Consider the following 21,351-nt stretch of genomic DNA (forward strand, 5'->3'; position numbering starts at 1 on the left):
CCCAGACAGAGTCACTACAGCCAGGCAGTCACTCTACTACCCCTAATCCCTGGAGCATCTATTCCCATCATGCCTCTGTGGGATGAAAAAACGAACACAGTTCACTGTTATGTACGTACATCTGTTGTCATTACAGCACAACAAATATGCCATAAGCTTATGTGACATTAAATCTTACGTACATGTTTTCTTGCTTGTAAAATGCACAACCAGTCTGGCAATTCAGTTGTATTGACTGTACCGAAGATTTGGCAGAACTTATACAATTAACAAATTCTGTCTATTCCTGGAGCGTTAAAATAGTAGTCAGTGCTGTGAGGCTTGGGCCCTGCAGTCTGTCCTGTCCACTGGCACAGTCCTGCCTGCTGCCTGCCTGCTTGCCGCCTTCAGGGAGCCATGTCTTTCTCTGTCTACCCACACCACACTACGTGCTGCGGAGAGCAATCAGCTCTCTCCTTTCTGAACCAGAGCTAGACATTGTAAGTTAGAGGGTGTGTGTATGTGTGTGTGCGTCTGTGTCTGTGAGTGCATATGTGCGTGCATTTGTGTGCGTTGGGGCATGACAGGTGACACGGAGGTGGTTAAGGGGCCGACAGGTCCTCGCTGCAGTGATCAGGACTCCATTACTAAACCCATTGATTGTGTAGGGATGAATTAAAGGAACTGACTCGAGAGGCGATGGGCCACACACTCCCATTGTCCTCAGACAGACAGGGACTCTAGACCACCACATAGTCTGTCTACCCCTACCCACAAAAACAGCACCAGAAGAATGGCTGTTCTCCTCTGGTGTACATAGAAATCTATTGGTATTTGTACCATATTTAACATTTTGTCTTAAAAAATCTGGACAACCATGAGAAATCTACGCTGTCTGGCAATATGGCTCTTGATGTAATATTGTCACATTGTCACTTGTGTACAATTGTCACAGAACTGAAGGCCTACAGTAAGCAAAAAAAAGTCAGGTTATTTACAATGAGCAAAATGCACATTTAAAACAATATAAAAAGCCCATCTACCACAAAGTCTAAATCAACCACGGACAATAACGTCCAGGGATTCCTGTGTTTTCTCAATACGTTTGCCCACAGAATTGAAAGCACTTTATCAGCAACAGAATTGGATTGGATCTTTCTTTGTTTACTCTTGCGGACGGTGATTGCTTTGGCACACTCAAATTATCTTGTCAGGGCAATAAAGCTGACCACTGCTGAGCGAAGACAGGAGACAGGTGGGAAAAGAGGAGAGAGACAGGTACAAAGACCACAGGAGATGAAAGGAGAAAGTGATAGAAAAATAAAGAGAGACAAAGAATGGATGAAAGAAAGAAAGGAAGAGGAATGAAAGAGAAAGAATATAAATAAATAACTAGATGGAGGACGAGCAGAGCGAGGGAAAATAAACAGAAGGTAGGGGCAGAAAATTGGAAATAGATGTGCAGGGATGCAGCGGGCGGGAAAGGGGGGGAGGGAGGTGAGAGAAACAGAGACACGCAGAATTGTAATCGATTACCTATTTTTCAAAGTCACTTATAGTGTCCAGAGTGTGGGGCTGTTAAGTAGTAGTGCTGGGGAATAGGAGTTGAGTATGCGCCGGCACGCTTGACTGGGACCCAGGTGCGGAGGAGGGGGGTAGGCAGAGAGCCGCAGAGATAGGGTGTGTGTGTGTGTGTGTGTGTGCGTGCGTGTGTGTGCATATGCGTGTGTGTGTTTCTGCGTGTTTGCAAGTGAGTGTGCAACTGGAGGGTCGAGGGGGATGGGGTGGTGGTGCATACTAACATTGACCCTGCTAACTACTTACTGATGAATCTGTACTCTTGCAGGAAATAGTTGTGACAGGCCAATATCTGGGCAGGGATATGGGCCCCTGGAGGGCCCCTGCAGCAGTATGCTGCTCTGCTCTGTGTTTATGTGTGTTTGTTACAGAGGGAAGTGAGACTGAACCATCACCAGCTCAAACAATGTAGCAGCACATCACTAGACAAATACAACACTGGCTGTTGGGATCCTGGATGCTGATTGGATGAGCAGCGGTCCAAGCTGTGCTGTATTGGCCATCACAGACACACCTATGCCTGCTAACAGTTCCATCTGAAAATGACCCCCACGCCTCCATAAGAATATCATGTTCATGTTGCTGTCTGAATCATCTCTTGTATTTATCTCAATTCACACATTATTTCCCCTTGCTTCCAGCCTAGCATTTAGTTTGGTACAGTGGGGGTTAATATAATCCTAGCATTTAGTTTGGTACAGCGGGGGTTAATATTATCCTAGCATTTAGTTTGCTACACCGGGGGTTAATATAAGTCTAGCACTTAGTTTGGTACAGCGGGGGTTAATATAATCCTAGCAATTAGTTTGGTACAGCGGGGTTAATGTAAGCCTAGCATTTAGTTTGGTATAGCGGGGGTTAATATAATCCTAGCATTTAGTTTGGTACAGCGGGGGTTAATATAATCCTAGCATTTAGTTTGGTACAGCGGGGTTAATGTAAGCCTAGCATTTAGTTTGGTACAGCGGAGGTTAATACAATCCTAGCATTTAGTTTGGTACAGCGGGGGTTAATGTAAGCCTAGCATTTCGTTTGGTACAGCAGGGGTTAATATAAGCCCAGCATTTAGTTTGGTACAGCGGGGGTTAATATAAGCCCAGCATTTAGTTTGGTACAGCGGGGTTAATATAAGCCCAGCATTTAGTTTGGTACAGCGGGGTTAATGTAAGCCTAGCATTTAGTTTGGTACAGCGGGGGTTAATATCAGCCTAGCATTTAGTTTGGTACAGTGGGGGTTAATATTATCCTAGCATTTAGTTTGGTACAGCGGGGTTAATGTAAGCCTAGCATTTAGTTTGGTATAGCGGGGGTTAATATACGTCTAGCATTTAGTTTGGTACAGCGGGGGTTAATATAATCCTAGCATTTAGTTTGGTACAGCGGGGTTAATATAATCCTAGAATTTAGTTTGGTACAGCAGGGGTTAATATAATCCTAGCATTTCGTTTGGTACAGCGGGGGTTAAAATAAGTCTAGCATTTAGTTTGGTACAGCGGGGGTTAATATAATCCTAGCATTTAGTTTGGTACAGCAGGGGTTAATATAAGTCTAGCATTTAGTTTGGTACAGCGGGGGTTAACATAAGTCTAGCATTTAGTTTGGTACAGCGGGGGTTAATATAAGTCTAGCATTTAGTTTGGTACAGCGGGGGTTAATATAATCCTAGCATTTAGTTTGCTATAGCGGGGATTAATATAATCCTAGCATTTAGTTTGGTACAGCGGGGTTAATATAATCCTAGCATTTAGTTTGGTACAGCGGGGTTAATATAATCCTAGCATTTAGTTTGGTACAGCGGGGTTAATATAATCCTAGCATTTAGTTTGGTACAGCGGGGTTAATATAATCCTAGCATTTAGTTTGGTACAGCGGGGTTAATATAATCCTAGCATTTAGTTTGGTACAGCGGGGTTAATATAATCCTAGCATTTAGTTTGGTACAGCAGGGTTAATACAATCCTAGCATTTAGTTTGGTACAGCGGGGTTAATATAATCCTAGCATTTAGTTTGGTACAGCGGGGGTTAATATAATCCTAGCATTTAGTTTGGTACAGCGGAGGTTAATACAATCCTAGCATTTAGTTTGGTACAGCGGGGGTTAATGTAAGCCTAGCATTTCGTTTGGTACAGCGGGGTTAATATAAGCCCAGCATTTAGTTTGGTACAGCGGGGTTAATGTAAGCCTAGCATTTAGTTTGGTACAGCGGGGGTTAATATCAGCCTAGCATTTAGTTTGGTACAGCGGGGGTTAATATTATCCTAGCATTTAGTTTGGTACAGCGGGGTTAATGTAAGCCTAGCATTTAGTTTGGTATAGCGGGGGTTAATATACGTCTAGCATTTAGTTTGGTACAGCGGGGGTTAATATAATCCTAGCATTTAGTTTGGTACAGCGGGGTTAATATAATCCTAGAATTTAGTTTGGTACAGCAGGGGTTAATATAATCCTAGCATTTCGTTTGGTACAGCGGGGGTTAACATAAGTCTAGCATTTAGTTTGGTACAGCGGGGGTTAATATAATCCTAGCATTTAGTTTGGTACAGCAGGGGTTAATATAAGTCTAGCATTTAGTTTGGTACAGCGGGGGTTAACATAAGTCTAGCATTTAGTTTGGTACAGCGGGGGTTAATATAAGTCTAGCATTTAGTTTGGTACAGCGGGGGTTAATATAATCCTAGCATTTAGTTTGCTATAGCGGGGATTAATATAATCCTAGCATTTAGTTTGGTACAGCGGGGTTAATATAATCCTAGCATTTAGTTTGGTACAGCGGGGTTAATATAATCCTAGCATTTAGTTTGGTACAGCGGAGGTTAATACAATCCTAGCATTTAGTTTGGTACAGCGGGGGTTAATGTAAGCCTAGCATTTCGTTTGGTACAGCGGGGTTAATATAAGCCCAGCATTTAGTTTGGTACAGCGGGGGTTAATATAAGCCCAGCATTTAGTTTGGTACAGCGGGGTTAATATAAGCCCAGCATTTAGTTTGGTACAGCGGGGTTAATGTAAGCCTAGCATTTAGTTTGGTACAGCGGGGGTTAATATCAGCCTAGCATTTAGTTTGGTACAGCGGGGGTTAATATTATCCTAGCATTTAGTTTGGTACAACGGGGTTAATGTAAGCCTAGCATTTAGTTTGTTATAGCGGGGGTTAATATACATCTAGCATTTAGTTTGGTACAGCGGGGGTTAATATAATCCTAGCATTTAGTTTGGTACAGAGGGGGTTAATATAAGTCTAGCCTTTAGTTTGATACAGCGGGGGTTAATATAATCCTAGCATTTAGTTTGGTACAGCGGGGTTAATATAATCCTAGAATTTAGTTTGGTACAGCGGGGGTTAATATAATCCTAGCATTTCGTTTGGTACAGCGGGGGTTAACATAAGTCTAGCATTTAGTTTGGTACAGCGGGGGTTAATATAATCCTAGCATTTAGTTTGGTACAGCGGGGGTTAATATAAGTCTAGCATTTCGTTTGGTACAGCGGGGGTTAACATAAGTCTAGCATTTAGTTTGGTACAGCGGGGGTTAATATAAGTCTAGCATTTAGTTTGGTACAGCGGGGGTTAATATAATCCTAGCATTTAGTTTGCTATAGCGGGGATTAATATAATCCTAGCATTTAGTTTGGTACAGCGGGGTTAATATAATCCTAGCATTTAGTTTGGTACAGCGGGGTTAATATAATCCTAGCATTTAGTTTGGTACAGCGGGGTTAATATAATCCTAGCATTTAGTTTGGTACAGCGGGGTTAATATAATCCTAGCATTTAGTTTGGTACAGCGGGGGTTAATATAATCCTAGCATTTAGTTTGGTACAGCGGGGTTAATATAATCCTAGCATTTAGTTTGGTACAGCGGGGTTAATATAATCCTAGCATTTAGTTTGGTACAGCGGGGTTAATATAATCCTAGCATTTAGTTTGGTACAGCGGGGTTAATATAATCCTAGCATTTAGTTTGGTACAGCGGGGTTAATATAATCCTAGCATTTAGTTTGGTACAGCGGGGGTTAATATAATCCTAGCATTTAGTTTGGTACAGCGGGGTTAATATAATCCTAGCATTTAGTTTGGTACAGCGGGGTTAATATAATCCTAGCATTTAGTTTGGTACAGCGGGGTTAATATAATCCTAGAATTTAGTTTGGTACAGCGGGGTTAATATAATCCTAGAATTTAGTTTGCTACAGCGGGGGTTAATATAATCCTAGCATTTAGTTTGGTACAGCGGGGTTAATATAATCCTAGCATTTAGTTTGGTACAGCGGGGGTTAATATAATCCTAGCATTCAGTTTGGTACAGCGGGGTTAATATAATCCTAGCATTTAGTTTGGTACAGCGGGGTTAATATAATCCTAGCATTTAGTTTGGTACAGCGGGGTTAATATAATCCTAGAATTTAGTTTGGTACAGCGGGGTTAATATAATCCTAGAATTTAGTTTGCTACAGCGGGGGTTAATATAATCCTAGCATTTAGTTTGGTACAGCGGGGTTAATATAATCCTAGCATTTAGTTTGGTACAGCGGGGTTAATATAATCCTAGCATTTAGTTTGGTACAGCGTGGTTAATATAAGACTGCTGTCTGCCTGTTTGACCTTGGAAACAATGTTTCACTTTGTAATTTTCATCTCTGTGCCATACATAGAGTAAAGGGTGCACAGACAAGACAACTTTTTCTGAGCCAATCGAAATCATGCATTAACTTCATTATCATGGATGTGTCCAAGTAAATGCCAATAGAATAAAAGCTACAACAAAGGGAAATGCAGCTGGTGAACTGTCATTCCAGGTTCAATGTTTGACATGAATGAGATAGCTGAGCTAGCTAGCTAGCAAGTGGCAAGAATGTTATCTAGCCTGCATAGCAAACATTTTTTTTAGAACGGACAAATGCTTTTGCATAGCAACTATGTTAAAATATTTCATGACTGGCTCACGTCTGTAGCAACATGACCAAATGAACTAACAACCATATTTTTGTCCGGGCTATATCTTCTGGTGAACGAATGAAATTGTATGAATTGACTTATCAAAATAAAATTTGAATGAAAATATGTAATTCATTGTTATTTTAATATATTGCAAAAAAATGTAGAAAAGCAATAAGGCACGCGAAGCAGTGTTGTATCATGAAGAGAGTCACAGGTAAATAGGTTGAACATGACCTGTGACTGTATTCATGATACAATACTGCTTCGCGTGTCTTATTGCTTAAATACAACACTGCTCTCAGACGTCAAGGACACAGAGGTTCTGGGCTTAAGGATTTATACTGAGCACAGAGCAGAGAGCTAAGGCTTTATAGTGTTTAAGACTATAGACGTTATAGCCCAGCTCCGCTGCCCTGTTCCTAGGTTACCTCCCTGTAATAGCCCTGTTCAGCTGCATTTACACAATGGACGAGACAGTTGTTGAGGACAGCTTTTGGAGCCATTATCATGAAGGGTCCTCAGAGTCAAGTGTGTGTGTGCGTGTGTGTGCGTGTGTGTTTGTGCGTGCGTGTGCCTGTGTGTGTGTGTGTGTGCGTGCGTGCATGCGTGTGCCTGTGCCTGTGTGTGTGTGTGTGTGTGTGTGTGTGTGTGTGTGTGTGTGTGTGTGTGTGTGTGTGTGTGTGTGTGTGTGTGTGTGTGTGTGTGTGTGTGTGTGTGTGTGTGTGTGTGTGTGTGTGTGTGTGTATTGGTGAATAGATAAATAATACCTTAGGAATGTTATTTGTCTGGCTGTAGCGGTTCTGTAAACTCAGACACAGAAGCCATATCGCTGTCTTTCTTTCAGTGGAACTGTGTCACCGCGTTCAGACTTGGTGTCATGGGGGCAGATAAGTATAAGAGTGTCCCACTGACTGTGTTCCTGATGTCAGGGCAGACAGTGTCTACCATCCGCCGCCCGCCCGCCTGCCTCTACCTGCACAGTTGTCGCCCTGACAGCCCGTCCCAACAGGATATCCTGTGTCAGTGTAGGCCCATTGTTCCTGGTCTAAGAATAGACCTGTCTGATTGGACGGCTCGGGATCCAAAACAGCAAAGAGACAGAGGATGCATCCCAAATGGCACCCTATTCCCTATATACTGCACTTCTTTTGACCAGGTCCATGGTCAAAATAAGTGTACAATTTACGACATAGGGTACCATTTGGGACTCTTTTAGCCCAGCCGTCTCCTCTATACCTAGACGCATACACATACACACACATGGAAATCATAATACACACCTGTTTCCTGACACACACACACACACACACACACACACACACACACACACACACACACACACACACACACACACACACACACACACACACACACACACACACACACACACACACGCAGAGACATTGAACTGGCTCATTACATCTTATACTGTATGTTCTTAAAGAAAAGCTGCTATCTAGAACCTAAAAGGGTTCTTCAGCTGTCCCCATAGGAGAACCCTTTGAATACCTATTTTTGGTTCCAGGTAGAACCCTTTTGAATTCCATGTAGAACCCTTTCCACAGAGGGTTCTACATGGAACCCAAAAGAGTTCTACCTGGAACCAAAAAGGGTTCTCCTACAGGGACAGCCAAAGAACACTTTTGGAACCCTTTTTTCTAAGAGCAAAGTAAATCCAGACATGAGTGTGTGTACGGTATGTCTTTCTCTGATACGGTTGAAATGATGTAGAAGCAGAATGTGATCCATGGAGTGTTGCAGGGCTCAATCAGTCGCTTACTTCGTCAGTGTTAATGAGGTAACTGGAGACAGGCGATAGGGTCCAGCAATTCTCAGGGAAGTTAACTCTGAGGCACTTAATCCTGCTGCCCGCTCTCTCCCTCCCTCCCTTCCGCCTGCCAGAGGGACACAGCCCTGTGGACTGATCTCATCCTAGCTGCCCTTGATAACTCTCTCTCTCTCTCTCTCGTTCTCTTTCCTCCTCTCTCTCTCTCTCTCTCTCTCTCCCCTCTCTCTTTCTCTCTCTCTTTCTCTCTTTTTCTTCATCTCTACAGGTAAGAGGAAGGTGTCTCTGTATGACAGCCAGGCCCCCATCTGTCCTATCTGCCAGGTGTTGCTGCGTCCAGGAGAGCTGCAGGACCACATGGAGCAGGAGATGGAGCGCCTCACCCACATGCACCTCAGGTACACCCCCTGTTCACCCCTCACCCACATGCATCTCAGGTTATACCTCCAACCCACCACACGTTATTGACCCCTTCGCCCATAACAGAATTCTGGGAGGATACAGCTGACCCCCTCATCAGACTGATACCTGTACCCCCACGTCTGTTACAGCACACAGTAGGGAGTTTACTCTCAGTTTTATATCATACACAACAAGAACCACATAGAAGCACTGTAGTCTATCTCTCTACTGAGGGTACAATAGACAGGATCAGGGAGTATGCTTTAGTCGTCAGCTTTGGAAGAAGAGCTTTTGGAGAGACCCTAGCCCCCCTCCAGCCCCTGGTATTTCCGCTAATACTGCAGTGATACCTGGGCTTTTGGGGGACTTGGCCAGCCAGGAAAACAAATCAACTGCAGAACACACTGATAGATGTTCATAAATCTCTCTGGTTCTTGACAGAGCTTATCCATGGTAAGGTAAGTATGGGATTAGATAAGAGAGATCTGGAGGTAGACTGGAGGTATCAATGACTTTCTTACTGACTGTGGAGGATTCAGCTGGAGAAAGCAGAGAGATTCGGTTCCCTTCAATAGTCAACCTGGACTGTGTCCAAAATGGCACCCTATTCACTATATAGTGCACTAATGTACTTTTGACCAATGCCCTACTTTTGGCCAGAAGGGCTCTGGTTAAAAGTAGTGCACTATAGGGCATAGATGGGGCCACAAAAAATCTGAATTCATCATGGGGGGCTGCAGTGGTTCGCGGGTCTACGTACCCACATCTATACCCACACATGCAGTCAGAGCGGGCGGGCCCTAGCCTAAGTGAAATTTGAAGTTTTAGAGTTCATTTCCTGCAGTTCTACACATTTTTTCCGTCGGGCGTCGGGAAACATTTTGTTTTTTATATGATATCTGACTAACAAAATACATTTTGCCCCCCCAGTCAGTAATTCGACTATGATTATTACAAGTTTAGATAACTGGCCACAAGACTAACTTACAATAAATAAAACATTTGCTCATGGGCTAATTGAGGGACCGTCAGTGACTGACATCACAAGAAAAACACTGCTGGTGCATAACCAAATTTCTACCACCTTGTGTATTCTACTATTCTAACTCTCAACAGTCGCCCCACACCACATTTTTTTTCTATATATACAGTATATGGTCTTTGGTCTTTGGAAATCGTGGGGCCCGCGGGCCACCAGTTACCCATCCCCGATATAGGGAATATGGTACCATTTGAGCTGCAGCCCCAGTTTTACAATGGGATAAATCAAACCATTAACCCTTGCGATAGAAGGCAGCCATTTGAAATCGTATTTCACCTTGATCCCGTGACCAAGTGCTCAAAAACCCACCCTGCTTTATAGCACCACCCATTAACCCACTGCCACGCGGAGCCTTACTCCGCTCACTACTCATTGAAATCAAAGCACATTTTCCCTTAGCGACACTCTCTCCTCCCCTATCTGACTGAATGATCCCTGTCGCCTGCTGTAGTACATGTGTAACACATAGTACCAGAGCCAGCCCAAATGGCCCATGGCATGTTCCGCACTGTGCTCTCTCAGTGTGTGTGTGCATGCGCATGCGTGCATGTGTGTGCTGAGGGGCGGGTAACGGTGAGAGGGTAGAGGGGGAGGAGGGGGACGTTTGCTCCTCTTCACTCCTCTCCAGACTGAGCGTTATCCATCATGCGGCAGTGAGGAGTTATCATTTAATAATTAATAAAGGGCAGCGGGCCGCCCTCCCCTCTGGGTCCAGCCCTCCACCCTCCCCCTCTCCTACCCGTCCGCTGCAGACACGGACATGGGGAGCCTGCCTGGAGGGCCCGGGTGGTTGATGGCAGCGGTTATTTAAAGAAATGGCGTCATCCTTCCTAGTTTGTCAGGGACGGACACTGCTGAGTGTCACGGCCCAGTGATTTAGCCTCGCCTGCACCGGCCCCATTAACCCCATTGCTGTTGCCACGTGAATTATGCCTGGTTGTACCCCGGCAACGCACCGCCGTTTAGTTTTGATTTAAGGAATATGGGGGAAGGGTCTTCATAGAGGTCTTCATAGAGGAGGAGGAGAGAGGAAAGAAAGAGGAAGTGTCTTGTGCCGAATGTCCTTGCTCCCGGCGGACAGTCCAGTCCAAGTTCTGTTTAGCTCCAATGCAATCACTGCTGGACTTAGTGGGAGAAATGATTTCCGTTAGATGATGAATCTTCGTTCAGACCATGTTGGAGCTTTAATCTTTTCGCGTCCGTGTGAAAAGCGACGTCAGGTAATGGGGTTAGCAAACTCGTCAGTTAGCTTTTCATAATTTCAATAATGCCTCTCACTGTATAGCTGAAATGTACTTTCAAGATGGATGGTGATCTCTACCTCTGTGTAAACCCCATTCTGCTCTGCCACAATGGGCCTATAACCTGTGGAACCCCATACAAAGCACAGATTCTGGATTTGAAGGCTCTGAGGACATCAGACCCATCCATATATCATTAAAGAACAGAGTATGTCCTTACGACAGCAGGGAAGTCCCCCCATTTTTCTTCCATCCCTCTCTCTATATCTATTTTATTTTTCTCTCTCTCTTTTTCCTTTCTCTTTCTCTTCCTCTCTCCATCCCCCTCTCTCTCCTTCTCTCTCTTTCTCCCCCACCCTCCCTCTCCTGCTCTCTGTCCCTCTCTTTCCCTCCCTCCGTCTCTCTCTCCACACTCCGCTGTCCCATTCTTCCTGCTCTGACACCGTTGCCGGGCGAGGCAGCGGCGCTACATCGGCACACAGATCATTGGAAGTGACATGGCGAATTTGTGGCAATTTGTAGTAAATCTCCCTTTAATGATAGCGTTTCATTTTGCACAAAATGAGACTTGAGTGCATGTAAAATGGAGGAGGCTGTTTAAGATGTAGCATTAGGCAGATGATGGGGGCTGTCAGGAGCCGTGAGGGGCCCTGAGTGGATGTGTGTGAGATTGGGACTAGCTGCCAGAGCTGCTGGCTCCCTAGTGGCCTTGGCCGATGGGGCCGCCTCGCCTCTCCTCGCCTCTCCTCTGCCTCCACTCCTCATGTATGGAAATGGAAATCTATCATGCCCTTTACACATCAGCCTGCTCACAGGGGCAGAGCAATCTACATATCCCTCCACACCACCACCCCTCCCCTCCACATAATCCATTTGCCTCCATCGGAGCGAGCCAGAGCTAGGTGGCAAACGACACGAAAAGCAATCTTTATCTCGAGCTTACAACCCCTTCCCCCCTGACTGGGACTTATTCAATTTTCATCCTCTCTCCTCTCCTTCCCTCCCCTTCCTTCTCTCCTCCTTTCTCTCTCTCTCTCAATTTCAATTTCAATTCAATTTAAGGGTTTTATTGGCATGGGAAACATATGTTAACATTTTCAAATCAAGCGAAGTAGATAATAAACAAAAGTGAAATAAACAATAAAAATTAACAGTAAACATTACACTCACAAACATTCCAAAAGAATAAAGACATTTCAAATGTCACTCTCCTTCTCTCGACATTTGGTTTCAGTGGGAGGTGTTTGGATGGGTCTGGGAGAGAGGAGGAGGAGCAGAGGGGGTGTAGTGGTTATTCTAAAGGCATCCTATCAGGCTTCTTTAGCCAAATGACCAACAGTCTAGGAGATGAAAGCTTAGCATTCTGCCAGAGCTGTCAAAGAGTAGTCAAAGTCAAGGGCCGAAACATCAAGCATATTCACTTCACATTAACTTCTACTGCTTTTATGGAGAATTATATAGCCTTGACTGGAAAAAGCACTTCTACTTTCTGTTAAATCTGCTCCCCTGTTCACATTCTCATCAACAAAACACATTTGAACTCCATCTTGTTTCGGCATCCTCTCTTTCCCCCCTTTTCTCTCCATCTCTTGTCAATTTTCTCTCGTTGCTTTGTTGCTCATTTCAAAACTATTTCATTGGTTTGACATGACAGGCTGGAAGCTTTTTGCCCAAGCGTTCAAATCCAAATTCATTGAAACGGGCACGTGTGAAGCTGCAAGAAGCCGCACCTGCACTCCTTTCCTATCCCGCTATCTCTGTCTTCTTTCATCTCTCCTCTCTCCCTTTCTCCCTCTCCTCACTGTCACCTTACTGTCACTGTGACAACAGTACCTCAATGTTTAATCTCCTTGTTGTCGCTCCCTATATACAGTAGTGCCAGCCACCTTAAACAACAAGTCAGCTTTTCTTATTGTTTCTATGGCATTTTGAGGTAATAAAGAGAAAGAATGAAACACTGGACAGTCAGGAGATACCGAGCACTACACACTGCCAGAGTATGTAGGTAATATTTATTATCTTTGTTTGCTCTTCTCTATTCAAGTTCCTCCTCACACTTTCCCAGGCCGCTCTCTTTCCGAGTGTGCAATAGATACAAGTACAACTTTTCATGTAGGCTCCTACAACTCTTTTATCAAGTAAGACATGGTGGACGTCCTCTCAACCCTCAGCCACTAACACTGAGATTGAACCCTAGCTGTGACTTCCCTTTGACCTGTAAGTGCCCTACTTCCACACCACTCCACCCCACTCCCTCTCCACTCCCTTGGTGTGTCTCTAGCAGTGTGGCCGGGGTCTCTCATCCAGATTGATAGTGCAGTACATTAGTTACAGTGCTCTAAAAGCAGCAGGCTCTCCTGTACTGTCTGCTGGACCAGAGTGGAGGGATGACATGAGTGTGACACAGCCAGCACAGACACAGATAGAGACACAGCCCAGTTAATGTTGCCTCCCTCCCTGCCTGTTACCCTGCCTGCCTGCCTGGATGGTGGATTTATGATGGCGGGGAGTGTGTTTATTATCGCACAAACAGTACAGAGCCCGTGTGGAGATTTATCCCCTTTCAAGGCCCAGCCCTGATTTGGGTTGGCAGATCAATCACCAGTGCCTCCACAGAGGGGCCAGGGGCGGGGACAAGGCTTATTACCTATGGAAGGAGGCAGGACGAGTGGTTGAATCTGCCTTCACCTGCCATTCATTACACCAATATAACTATCTCTAGTTGCCTAACCGACCTGAACCTCAACCAATAGCCACACTAGGATGTTACCACATCCGGAAGATAAGTATTTCTTCTTCTGGAGATTTAATTGCAAATCAACTCATCTTTACTTCCTGCTTACCTTGGTTGATATCCTTGGCTTCCTTCTTGAAACACCTTATCTGTGGCCTCCTGTGTGAGGCCACGCCGCCACCCCTCCCCTCTCCAGCTGTCCACTCCGGGGACACGCTCGCCTGCCAAATCACGTTGTTGGATTAGGACCGGGGCAAATTGAATTTCAGTGCCTTGTCAAAGCCGCTCTGCATCTGGGGCTGCGCGTAGGACACAAAGCGAACATGACAAGGGTGACTTTTTTTGTCACTTAGACCCGGCACATCATTTGTGAGGCTCATAAAAATGTATCTGCGTCTCGGTGAAAGGAGGAGATAGGGAGGAGGAGTGAAAGAAGGAAAGACTGAAAGGAGGGAGACAAGCTAGACAGTGAAAGTGACCGAACAGAACATATGCAGGAAACAAATAGAAAAATGGAAAGAAAAAAGGACTGCCAAGAAGAGAGCTCCAGCCAGTCTATGTATGCAGAGGGAGGAGGATAGGGAAGGAGGGATATTAATGTCTGATTTGACGTGTCTCTCCCCATTGTCGGCTGATGCTTTTTTAATATTTCCAGCCTTCTAATCAGTCATCTTCAATCCACAATGTCGATGAGGCTGTGATTTGATGTAGCCCCCCGTTGGTCAGACACCCTACCTCCCTTCCTTTCTCTCTCTTTTATATCCATCCCTCTCTCCTCTCCTCTCCTCCGCCTCTTTAATACAATGTTTACAAGCCAGCGCATTGTCCTCAACATATTTCAAAGTCCTAAGTGCACGGGGCGTTTCACTGACAAATCAAATAACAGCAAAATCATTTATTTCCTGCTCCTGCCACTGGCTCAGTGACGGCAGTTAGATAGAAGGAGAGGAGGACAGGAGGAGAGGGGTGGATGGGAGCATCCAAGAGAATGATTACTTCAATAAAAAAATTATATCCCAAATCTGCTTAGCAGTCATACTTTGAGCTGTAATTGTTTCAAACACAGCATGGCCCAAGGGTGGGCAGATTGAGTGGCACAGAGGGAGCTGGGAGGAGGGGGAGAAAGGGTGGGCGGGTGGGCGGGTTTGAATCCTGCAGACGATTAAAAGTGTGATTTGTGTTTCTTGGTGACTGAGTGACCGTTTGAGCTGTCCCCTGGGTATTGCATTTTGTCTGAGTGAGTAAGGGGAGAAACAGTGCTGTCTCTCTGTCTGTGTGACTTTAGAGTTGAGTGTTAAAAGAGGGGTGTCATCTGCACAAAGACAGAGGACAGAGGTATCACCTGAAAGGATAGAGAGAAGAATATTACTTATATTAGGACAGACACAGAAAACACACACATGCAAAAGGAGAGGGCTTCCTAGAAAGACATATCATCTCAACAAAACAAAACATTTATATGTTGTGCAACTCCCATTTGATGGAAACATCCAAACCTACCCATACTGTAAAAATACAGATCCAATAACCTGTTTTAATCGGTCTCTCCCCTTTCTCCTACAGTAAGAACCCATCACACGGACACAAGGACAGCAGTGTGGCTCCAGGAACTCCTAAGGTAAGAGGACTTCAGAGACTTTCATGATAAACCAGCAGAACCTCTCCCAGACTCCATAGCCCCAATAAGACCATTATCGTCCACTGACCAGCTCCCAGTCCAGGCTCTCCCTCACAACTATTGGAGCCTTATTAGGCTAATGTACTTCAGAAAATCAGCAGAGCTCATCAAGGTCCTCTGGAAGGAAGGGTATTAAGCTACTACTGTCTGTATTGGGAGTCTAGCCCAGTGGACATGCTCCAGCAGGCAGGGGAGAAAGGAAAGTAAGAAGCGGCCATAGATGCACTTCCTATGGTTTCATGACTGTCTGAGTCCTCATTAAAGAACAGGTCCAAGAGACCCTGGGCAGCAGTTTCTGTGTGCCCCCAATAAGAACCAAAGGATATGGAGACAAAGGACTGTACAACCAATAACTTAAAAAGGGACTCTAACTGGGTCTAACTCCTCGGTAGTATGCAGTGTTTCAAAGTGTTCACTTTGAGACACACTCCAAGCCACATTGCATTCCTGTAGTCTGTTGAAATAGGGTATGTCTCTCTTATGACACGTTAATAAGAGGTTTCATTAATGTTCTCCCAATGCTGCCACATTTAGCTGTGACAGGAAGGGGCATGTGGATCAGTGGATGTGTTGAGTGAAGGGAGAGCGAGAGCGAGAGCGAGAGAGAGAGCGAGAGAGAGAGAGAGAGAGAGAGAGAGAGAGAGAGAGAGAGAGAGAGAGAGAGAGAGAGAGAGAGAGAGAGAGAGAGAGAGAGAGAGAGAGAGAGAGAGAGAGAGAGAGAGAGAGAGAGAGAGAGAGAGAGAGAGAGAGAGAGATGAGATTAGTTTTCTGTAGTCTGGAGCAGGGCCAAGCAGAGCCAGCCACAGTTGGCACAGAGGGAGAGATTGATTGTCTCTCTGCCATTAAAGGTACGATTTGCTGATGGCATGTGTCCCTGTGGAGGGTAAAGATGCTATGAAGGATGTCTGTCTGTAATGATCACTGTACCTGTCTGGTAAAAGGGGACCTTTAATATCATCAATATCTCCAAAGACACACGCTTTAATGTGCTCAACAGTTTTTCCTCTACTCTTCATTCAACTGCCATTTCGGAGGACATTTACTGGGTTGAGATGAAATGGATGAACTTCATAAAATATATAATGGAGATTTTGATTTGATGTATTAGGATCCCCATTAGCCGACGCCAATGGCGACAGCTAGTCTTACTTGGGTCCAACCGACACATAACGAAAAAGACAATACAGACAAAATACTTTACAATTTGCATACATTTATAAACATGAACATGAACATGTAGTGTGTGTGTGTGTGTGTGTGTGTGTGTGTGTGTGTGTGTGTGTGTGTGTGTGTGTGTGTGTGTGTGTGTGTGTGTGTGTGTGTGTGTGTGTGTGTGTGTGTGTGTGTGTGTGTGTGTGTGTGTGTGTGTGTGTGTGTATGTGTATCTATCAGTTATCACGTCAGTACATACACACAACAAGTAGGTCACATGGGAGAGGCGTTGTGCCGTGAGATGTTGCTTTATATGTTTTTTGAAACCAGGTTTGCTGTTCACTTGCGCTATGTAAGATGCACTCATGGCTCTGTATAATACTGTACGTTTCCTTGATTTTGTTCTGGACCTGGGGACTGTGAAAAGACCCCTGGTGGCATGTCTGGTGGGGTACGTGTGTGTGTCAGTGCTGTGTGTAAGCTGACTTTCAAACAATTTGGAATTTCCAATACATTGTTTCTTATAAAAACAAGAAGTGACACAGTCAGTCTTTCCTCAACTGTCAGCAAAGAGAGACTGGCATGCATAGTATTAATATTAGCCCTCTGATTACAATGAAGAGCAAGACATACCACTCTTTTCTGGGCAGCTGCAGCTTAACTAGGTCTTTCTTTGCAGAACTTGACCATATGACTGGACAATAATCAAGCTAAGATAAAACTAGAGCCTGCAGGACTTGCTTTTTGGAGTGTGGTGTCAAAAAAGCAGATAATCACTTTATTACGGACAGACCTCTTCCCATCTTTACAACTATTGAATCTATATGTTTCGACCATGACAGTTTACAATCTAAGGTAACACCAAGTAATTTAGTCTCCTGAACTTGTTCAACAACCAACCACACCATTCATTACTAGGTTCAGCTGAGGTCTAGAACTTAGGGAATGATTTGTATCAAATGCAGTGCTCATAGTTTTAGAGATGTTCAGGACCAGTTTATTACTGGCCACCCATTCCAAAACAGACTGCAACTCTTTGTAAGGGTTTCAGTGACTTCCTTAGATGTGGTTGCTGATGCGTATATGGTTGAATCATCAGCATACATGTACACACATGCTTTGTTTAATGCCAGTGGCAGGTCATTGGTAAACATTGAAGAGAGTAAAGGGCATAGAGAGCTTCCCTGTGGTACACCCCACTTTACATGTTTGACATTAGAGAAGCTTCCATTAAAGAAAAGCCTCTGAGTTCTGTTAGATATAGTATATATCTCTGAATCCACGATATGGCAGAGGTAAAAAAGCCATAACACATACATTTTCTCAACAACAGATTATGGTCAATAATATCAAAGGATGCACTGAAATCTAAAAGTACAGCTCCAACCGTCTTCTTACTTTCAATTTCTTTCAACTAATTATCATTAATTTGTGTCAGTGGAATATTTTGAGTGCCCTTCTCTACAAGCATGCTTGTTGTTCATTTGTTTACAGAGAAATAGCATTGTATTTGGTCAAACACAATTTTTTCCAACAGTTTGCTAAGAGCTGGCAGCAAGATGATAGGTCTTCTTTTAGAACCAGTAAAGGCCACTTTACCACTCTCGGATAGCAGACTGACTTTGGCTTCCCTCCAGGCCTGAGGACAAAGACTTTCCTCTAGGCTCAGATATAAGACAAAACAGATAGGAGTGGCTGTAGAGTCAGCTACCATCCTCAGTAGCTTTCCATCGAAGTTGTCAATGCCAGGAGGTTTGTCATTATTGATTGATAACAATAATCTTTCCACGTCCCCTAAACTAACTTTACAAAATTCAAACTTGCAATGCTTTTCTTTCATTCTTAGTTTTTTTATGCATGAGTACGATGGCTCACTGTTCGTTGTTGGAATTTCCTGCCTTAGTTTGCTCACTTTAGCAATGAAGGAATCATTAAAGTAATTGCCAACATCAAATGGCTTTGTGATGAGTAAGTAATCGGATTCGATGAAAGATGGAGTTCAATTTGTCTTTGTGCCCATAATTTCATTTAAAGTACTCCAATGTTTTTTTCCCATCAATCTTTATATCATTGATCTTGGCTTCATAATACAGTTTCTTCTTCTTTTTGTTGAGTTTAGTCACATCATTTCTCCATTTGCAGTAAGTCAGCCAGTCAGATATGCAGCCAGACTTATTAGCCACTCCTTTTGCCCAATCTCTTTCAACCATACAGTTTTTCAATTCCTCATCAATCCATGGAGCCTTAACAGTTCTAACAGTCAGTTTCTTAACAGGTGCATGTTAATCAATAATTGGAAGAAGCAATTTCATAAATTGATCAAGTGCAGTGTATGGATGCTCCTTATTAATCACACCAGAGCAACAAATATTTTTAACATCATCCACATAAGAGTCACAGCAAAATCTCTTGTATGATCTGTTATACACTATTTTAGGCTCAGCTTTCTGAACTTTGGCTTTCCTGGATATAGCCACTATATTGTGATCACTGCATCCAACGGGTATGGATACAGCTTTAGAACAAAGTTCTACAATATTAGTAAAAATGTGATCAATACATGTGGATGATCTTGTTCCTGTAGTGTTTGTCAACACCCTTGTACAGTAGGTTGATTAATAACCTGAACCAGATTACAGGCACTGGTTACAGTGAGAAGCTTCTTCTTGAGCGGACAGCTTGAGGAAAACCAGTCAATATTCAGGTCTCCAAGAAAGTAGACCTCTCTGTTTACATTACAAACACGATCAAGCATTTCACACATATTATTTAGATACTGACTGTTGGCACTTGGTGGCCTATAGCAACACCCCATAGGAAAAGCCTTTAGATGTATCAGGTGAAACTGCAACCACAACACTTCAATAACACTTGACATAAGATATTCTCTAAGAGATTGGAGACAGATGTGGTACTGTAGTAACAGCACATATTACAAATTATTATGTAAGCCTGCAGGCTCACCGCTCCTCACTACTACTTTCTGGTAGGGCCTGATTGAGTCAGAGACAGAGGCTACGGGAGTGTCAGAGACAGGGGCTAGGGGAAAGTCAGACACGGGCTGGGGGAACAGGAGTCATCGTGGTTAGGTGAGGAGAGCGGGAGTAAGGGAACAGGGAACGAACAGGGACCGGGGTGAAGGGAACAGAACAGGCCATCTGAGCGAGGCGTGACTGAGCATTCCCCAGTAGGTGCTTAGTATTCCGCCACACCATGTGAAAAATGAAGAGGCTGGTTGAGGATCACAGGGGCTGTTGCTTCATGTGAACACTCTGCCTTCCAGACCTTCCAGACGAGCCTACTGGTTCTAAAGGGGATTAACCTTTCCCGCTTCACACATGCCTCCCGCCCCCTCTCAACCACGCTATCGCCATAGCAACTCCATGCCAGCCCCTTGCCTCTTAATTCTCGGGGCCAGGGGGCAACTGGACGGCGAGGCGAGATGAAGCGAGAGGCACATGCAAACTAACATGGCATCTCCTGTATCTAACACTGACATTAATCTGTATATTAGTCAACACGCTATTACACTTAAGTAGAATTACAAGTAGTAGTTGATGTCAGGGGCTTGTGCTAATTGACACATTTGCAACTAGTCCAGTTGAAACAAATTAATAAAAGACAACACACAAATATTTCCCAAACTCAAAGCCTCTGAAGCTACACAAATAAACAGCATTTACCCGACCTTACAGTCCTGAAGGATAAAAAGCCATGCACAATGCTTAATTTACTGTCCCGGCACTAGGGGTCTGCCATTTCTCACATATTAATATTAGATTATAGTTGTCGGCCACTTAAGCCCCTGCTCTCTCCTCTCTCCTTGATTAATAGGAACACATTGTAAATACAAATATTTCATAGCAGCCTCGTAAAGAGCTGGATCTTTGTCAAAAGATGCCCCGTAAAGTAAGCACTATTTCCCCTTCCACCCCCTTTTCCTCTTGTTCATTTGAGAAACTAACTCAATTAAGTTTGTCAGTGGGTCAGGACTGTAATGTCGGAGGCTCGTCTTAGTCTTTCAGAGAAGGTTTATAGATGACTGTAATGTTGGTGAGTGTCCTCCTCTCCTCCACTTCAGCATGCCCCTCTTCTCTTCCTCTCACAATAACTGTCTTGCTCTTTCTCCTCAGTCCATGCTGTTGTCGGTGCACATCAAACGCGAGGGAGAGTCACCGGTGGTCTCCCCTCTTTCCTCTGAAGACGCCCACCACTCCGACAGATACCAGGTGAGCTGGGCTAGGTTGCAAATGGCACCCTATGCCCTATTTAGTGCACTACTTTTGACCAGAGCCCTGGTTAAAAGTAGTACTCTATGTAGGGAATAGGTTTCCATTTGGGACCCTGTCAGGATGCTGCTCTTTGCCCACATATTTAGCATCATAATCCCATCATCATATCCTGTCATATGACAGAAAACATCAATAAAACCCACTATGAAACCTACTCCTGGTAAAATAACAGGACAGGCAATGGAAGGACAACGTGCAAAAAAGTCCCCTGCTCTCTGTTAGAGGTTAAACATTAGGCAAACTCACAGGTGTCACCGCGGCAATGGTGAAAGACGGCAAGGTAATAATTTGTTGTTTTAATGTTGAACACACAACATTGACTCAGCCAATCATCTCGCTATCATGGAGTGGATCAGGGAGTCAATAGAGGTCCTAGTCTCCATCAGGAATCAGCCAAGCCGCCTACCTCTATCCTACCTGGTTGTGCCCCCAAATGGCATCCTATTCCCTATATAGTGCACTACTTTTGACCAGATCCATATAGGCCCTGGTCAAAAGTAGTGCACTATATAGGGAATATGGTAC

General features: G+C 44.2%; 1 protein-coding gene across 7 annotated transcripts in view; it reads left to right on the top strand.

Moving 5' to 3' along the window:
- Positions 1–21,351, top strand: part of LOC139550777 (E3 ubiquitin-protein ligase RNF220-like) — a 163,847-nt gene that overhangs the window by 110,365 nt on the left and 32,131 nt on the right. For all 7 annotated transcript variants that reach the window (XM_071361915.1, XM_071361916.1, XM_071361918.1 and 4 more), the window contains exons 3-5: positions 8,554–8,683; positions 15,268–15,322; positions 20,668–20,763. In XM_071361915.1, coding sequence (XP_071218016.1) covers positions 8,554–8,683; positions 15,268–15,322; positions 20,668–20,763 — 281 coding nt within the window. The remainder of the gene's footprint in view (positions 1–8,553; positions 8,684–15,267; positions 15,323–20,667; positions 20,764–21,351) is intronic.

Source organism: Salvelinus alpinus, chromosome 23, assembly GCF_045679555.1.
Source record: "Salvelinus alpinus chromosome 23, SLU_Salpinus.1, whole genome shotgun sequence".
NCBI lineage: Eukaryota > Metazoa > Chordata > Actinopteri > Salmoniformes > Salmonidae > Salvelinus > Salvelinus alpinus.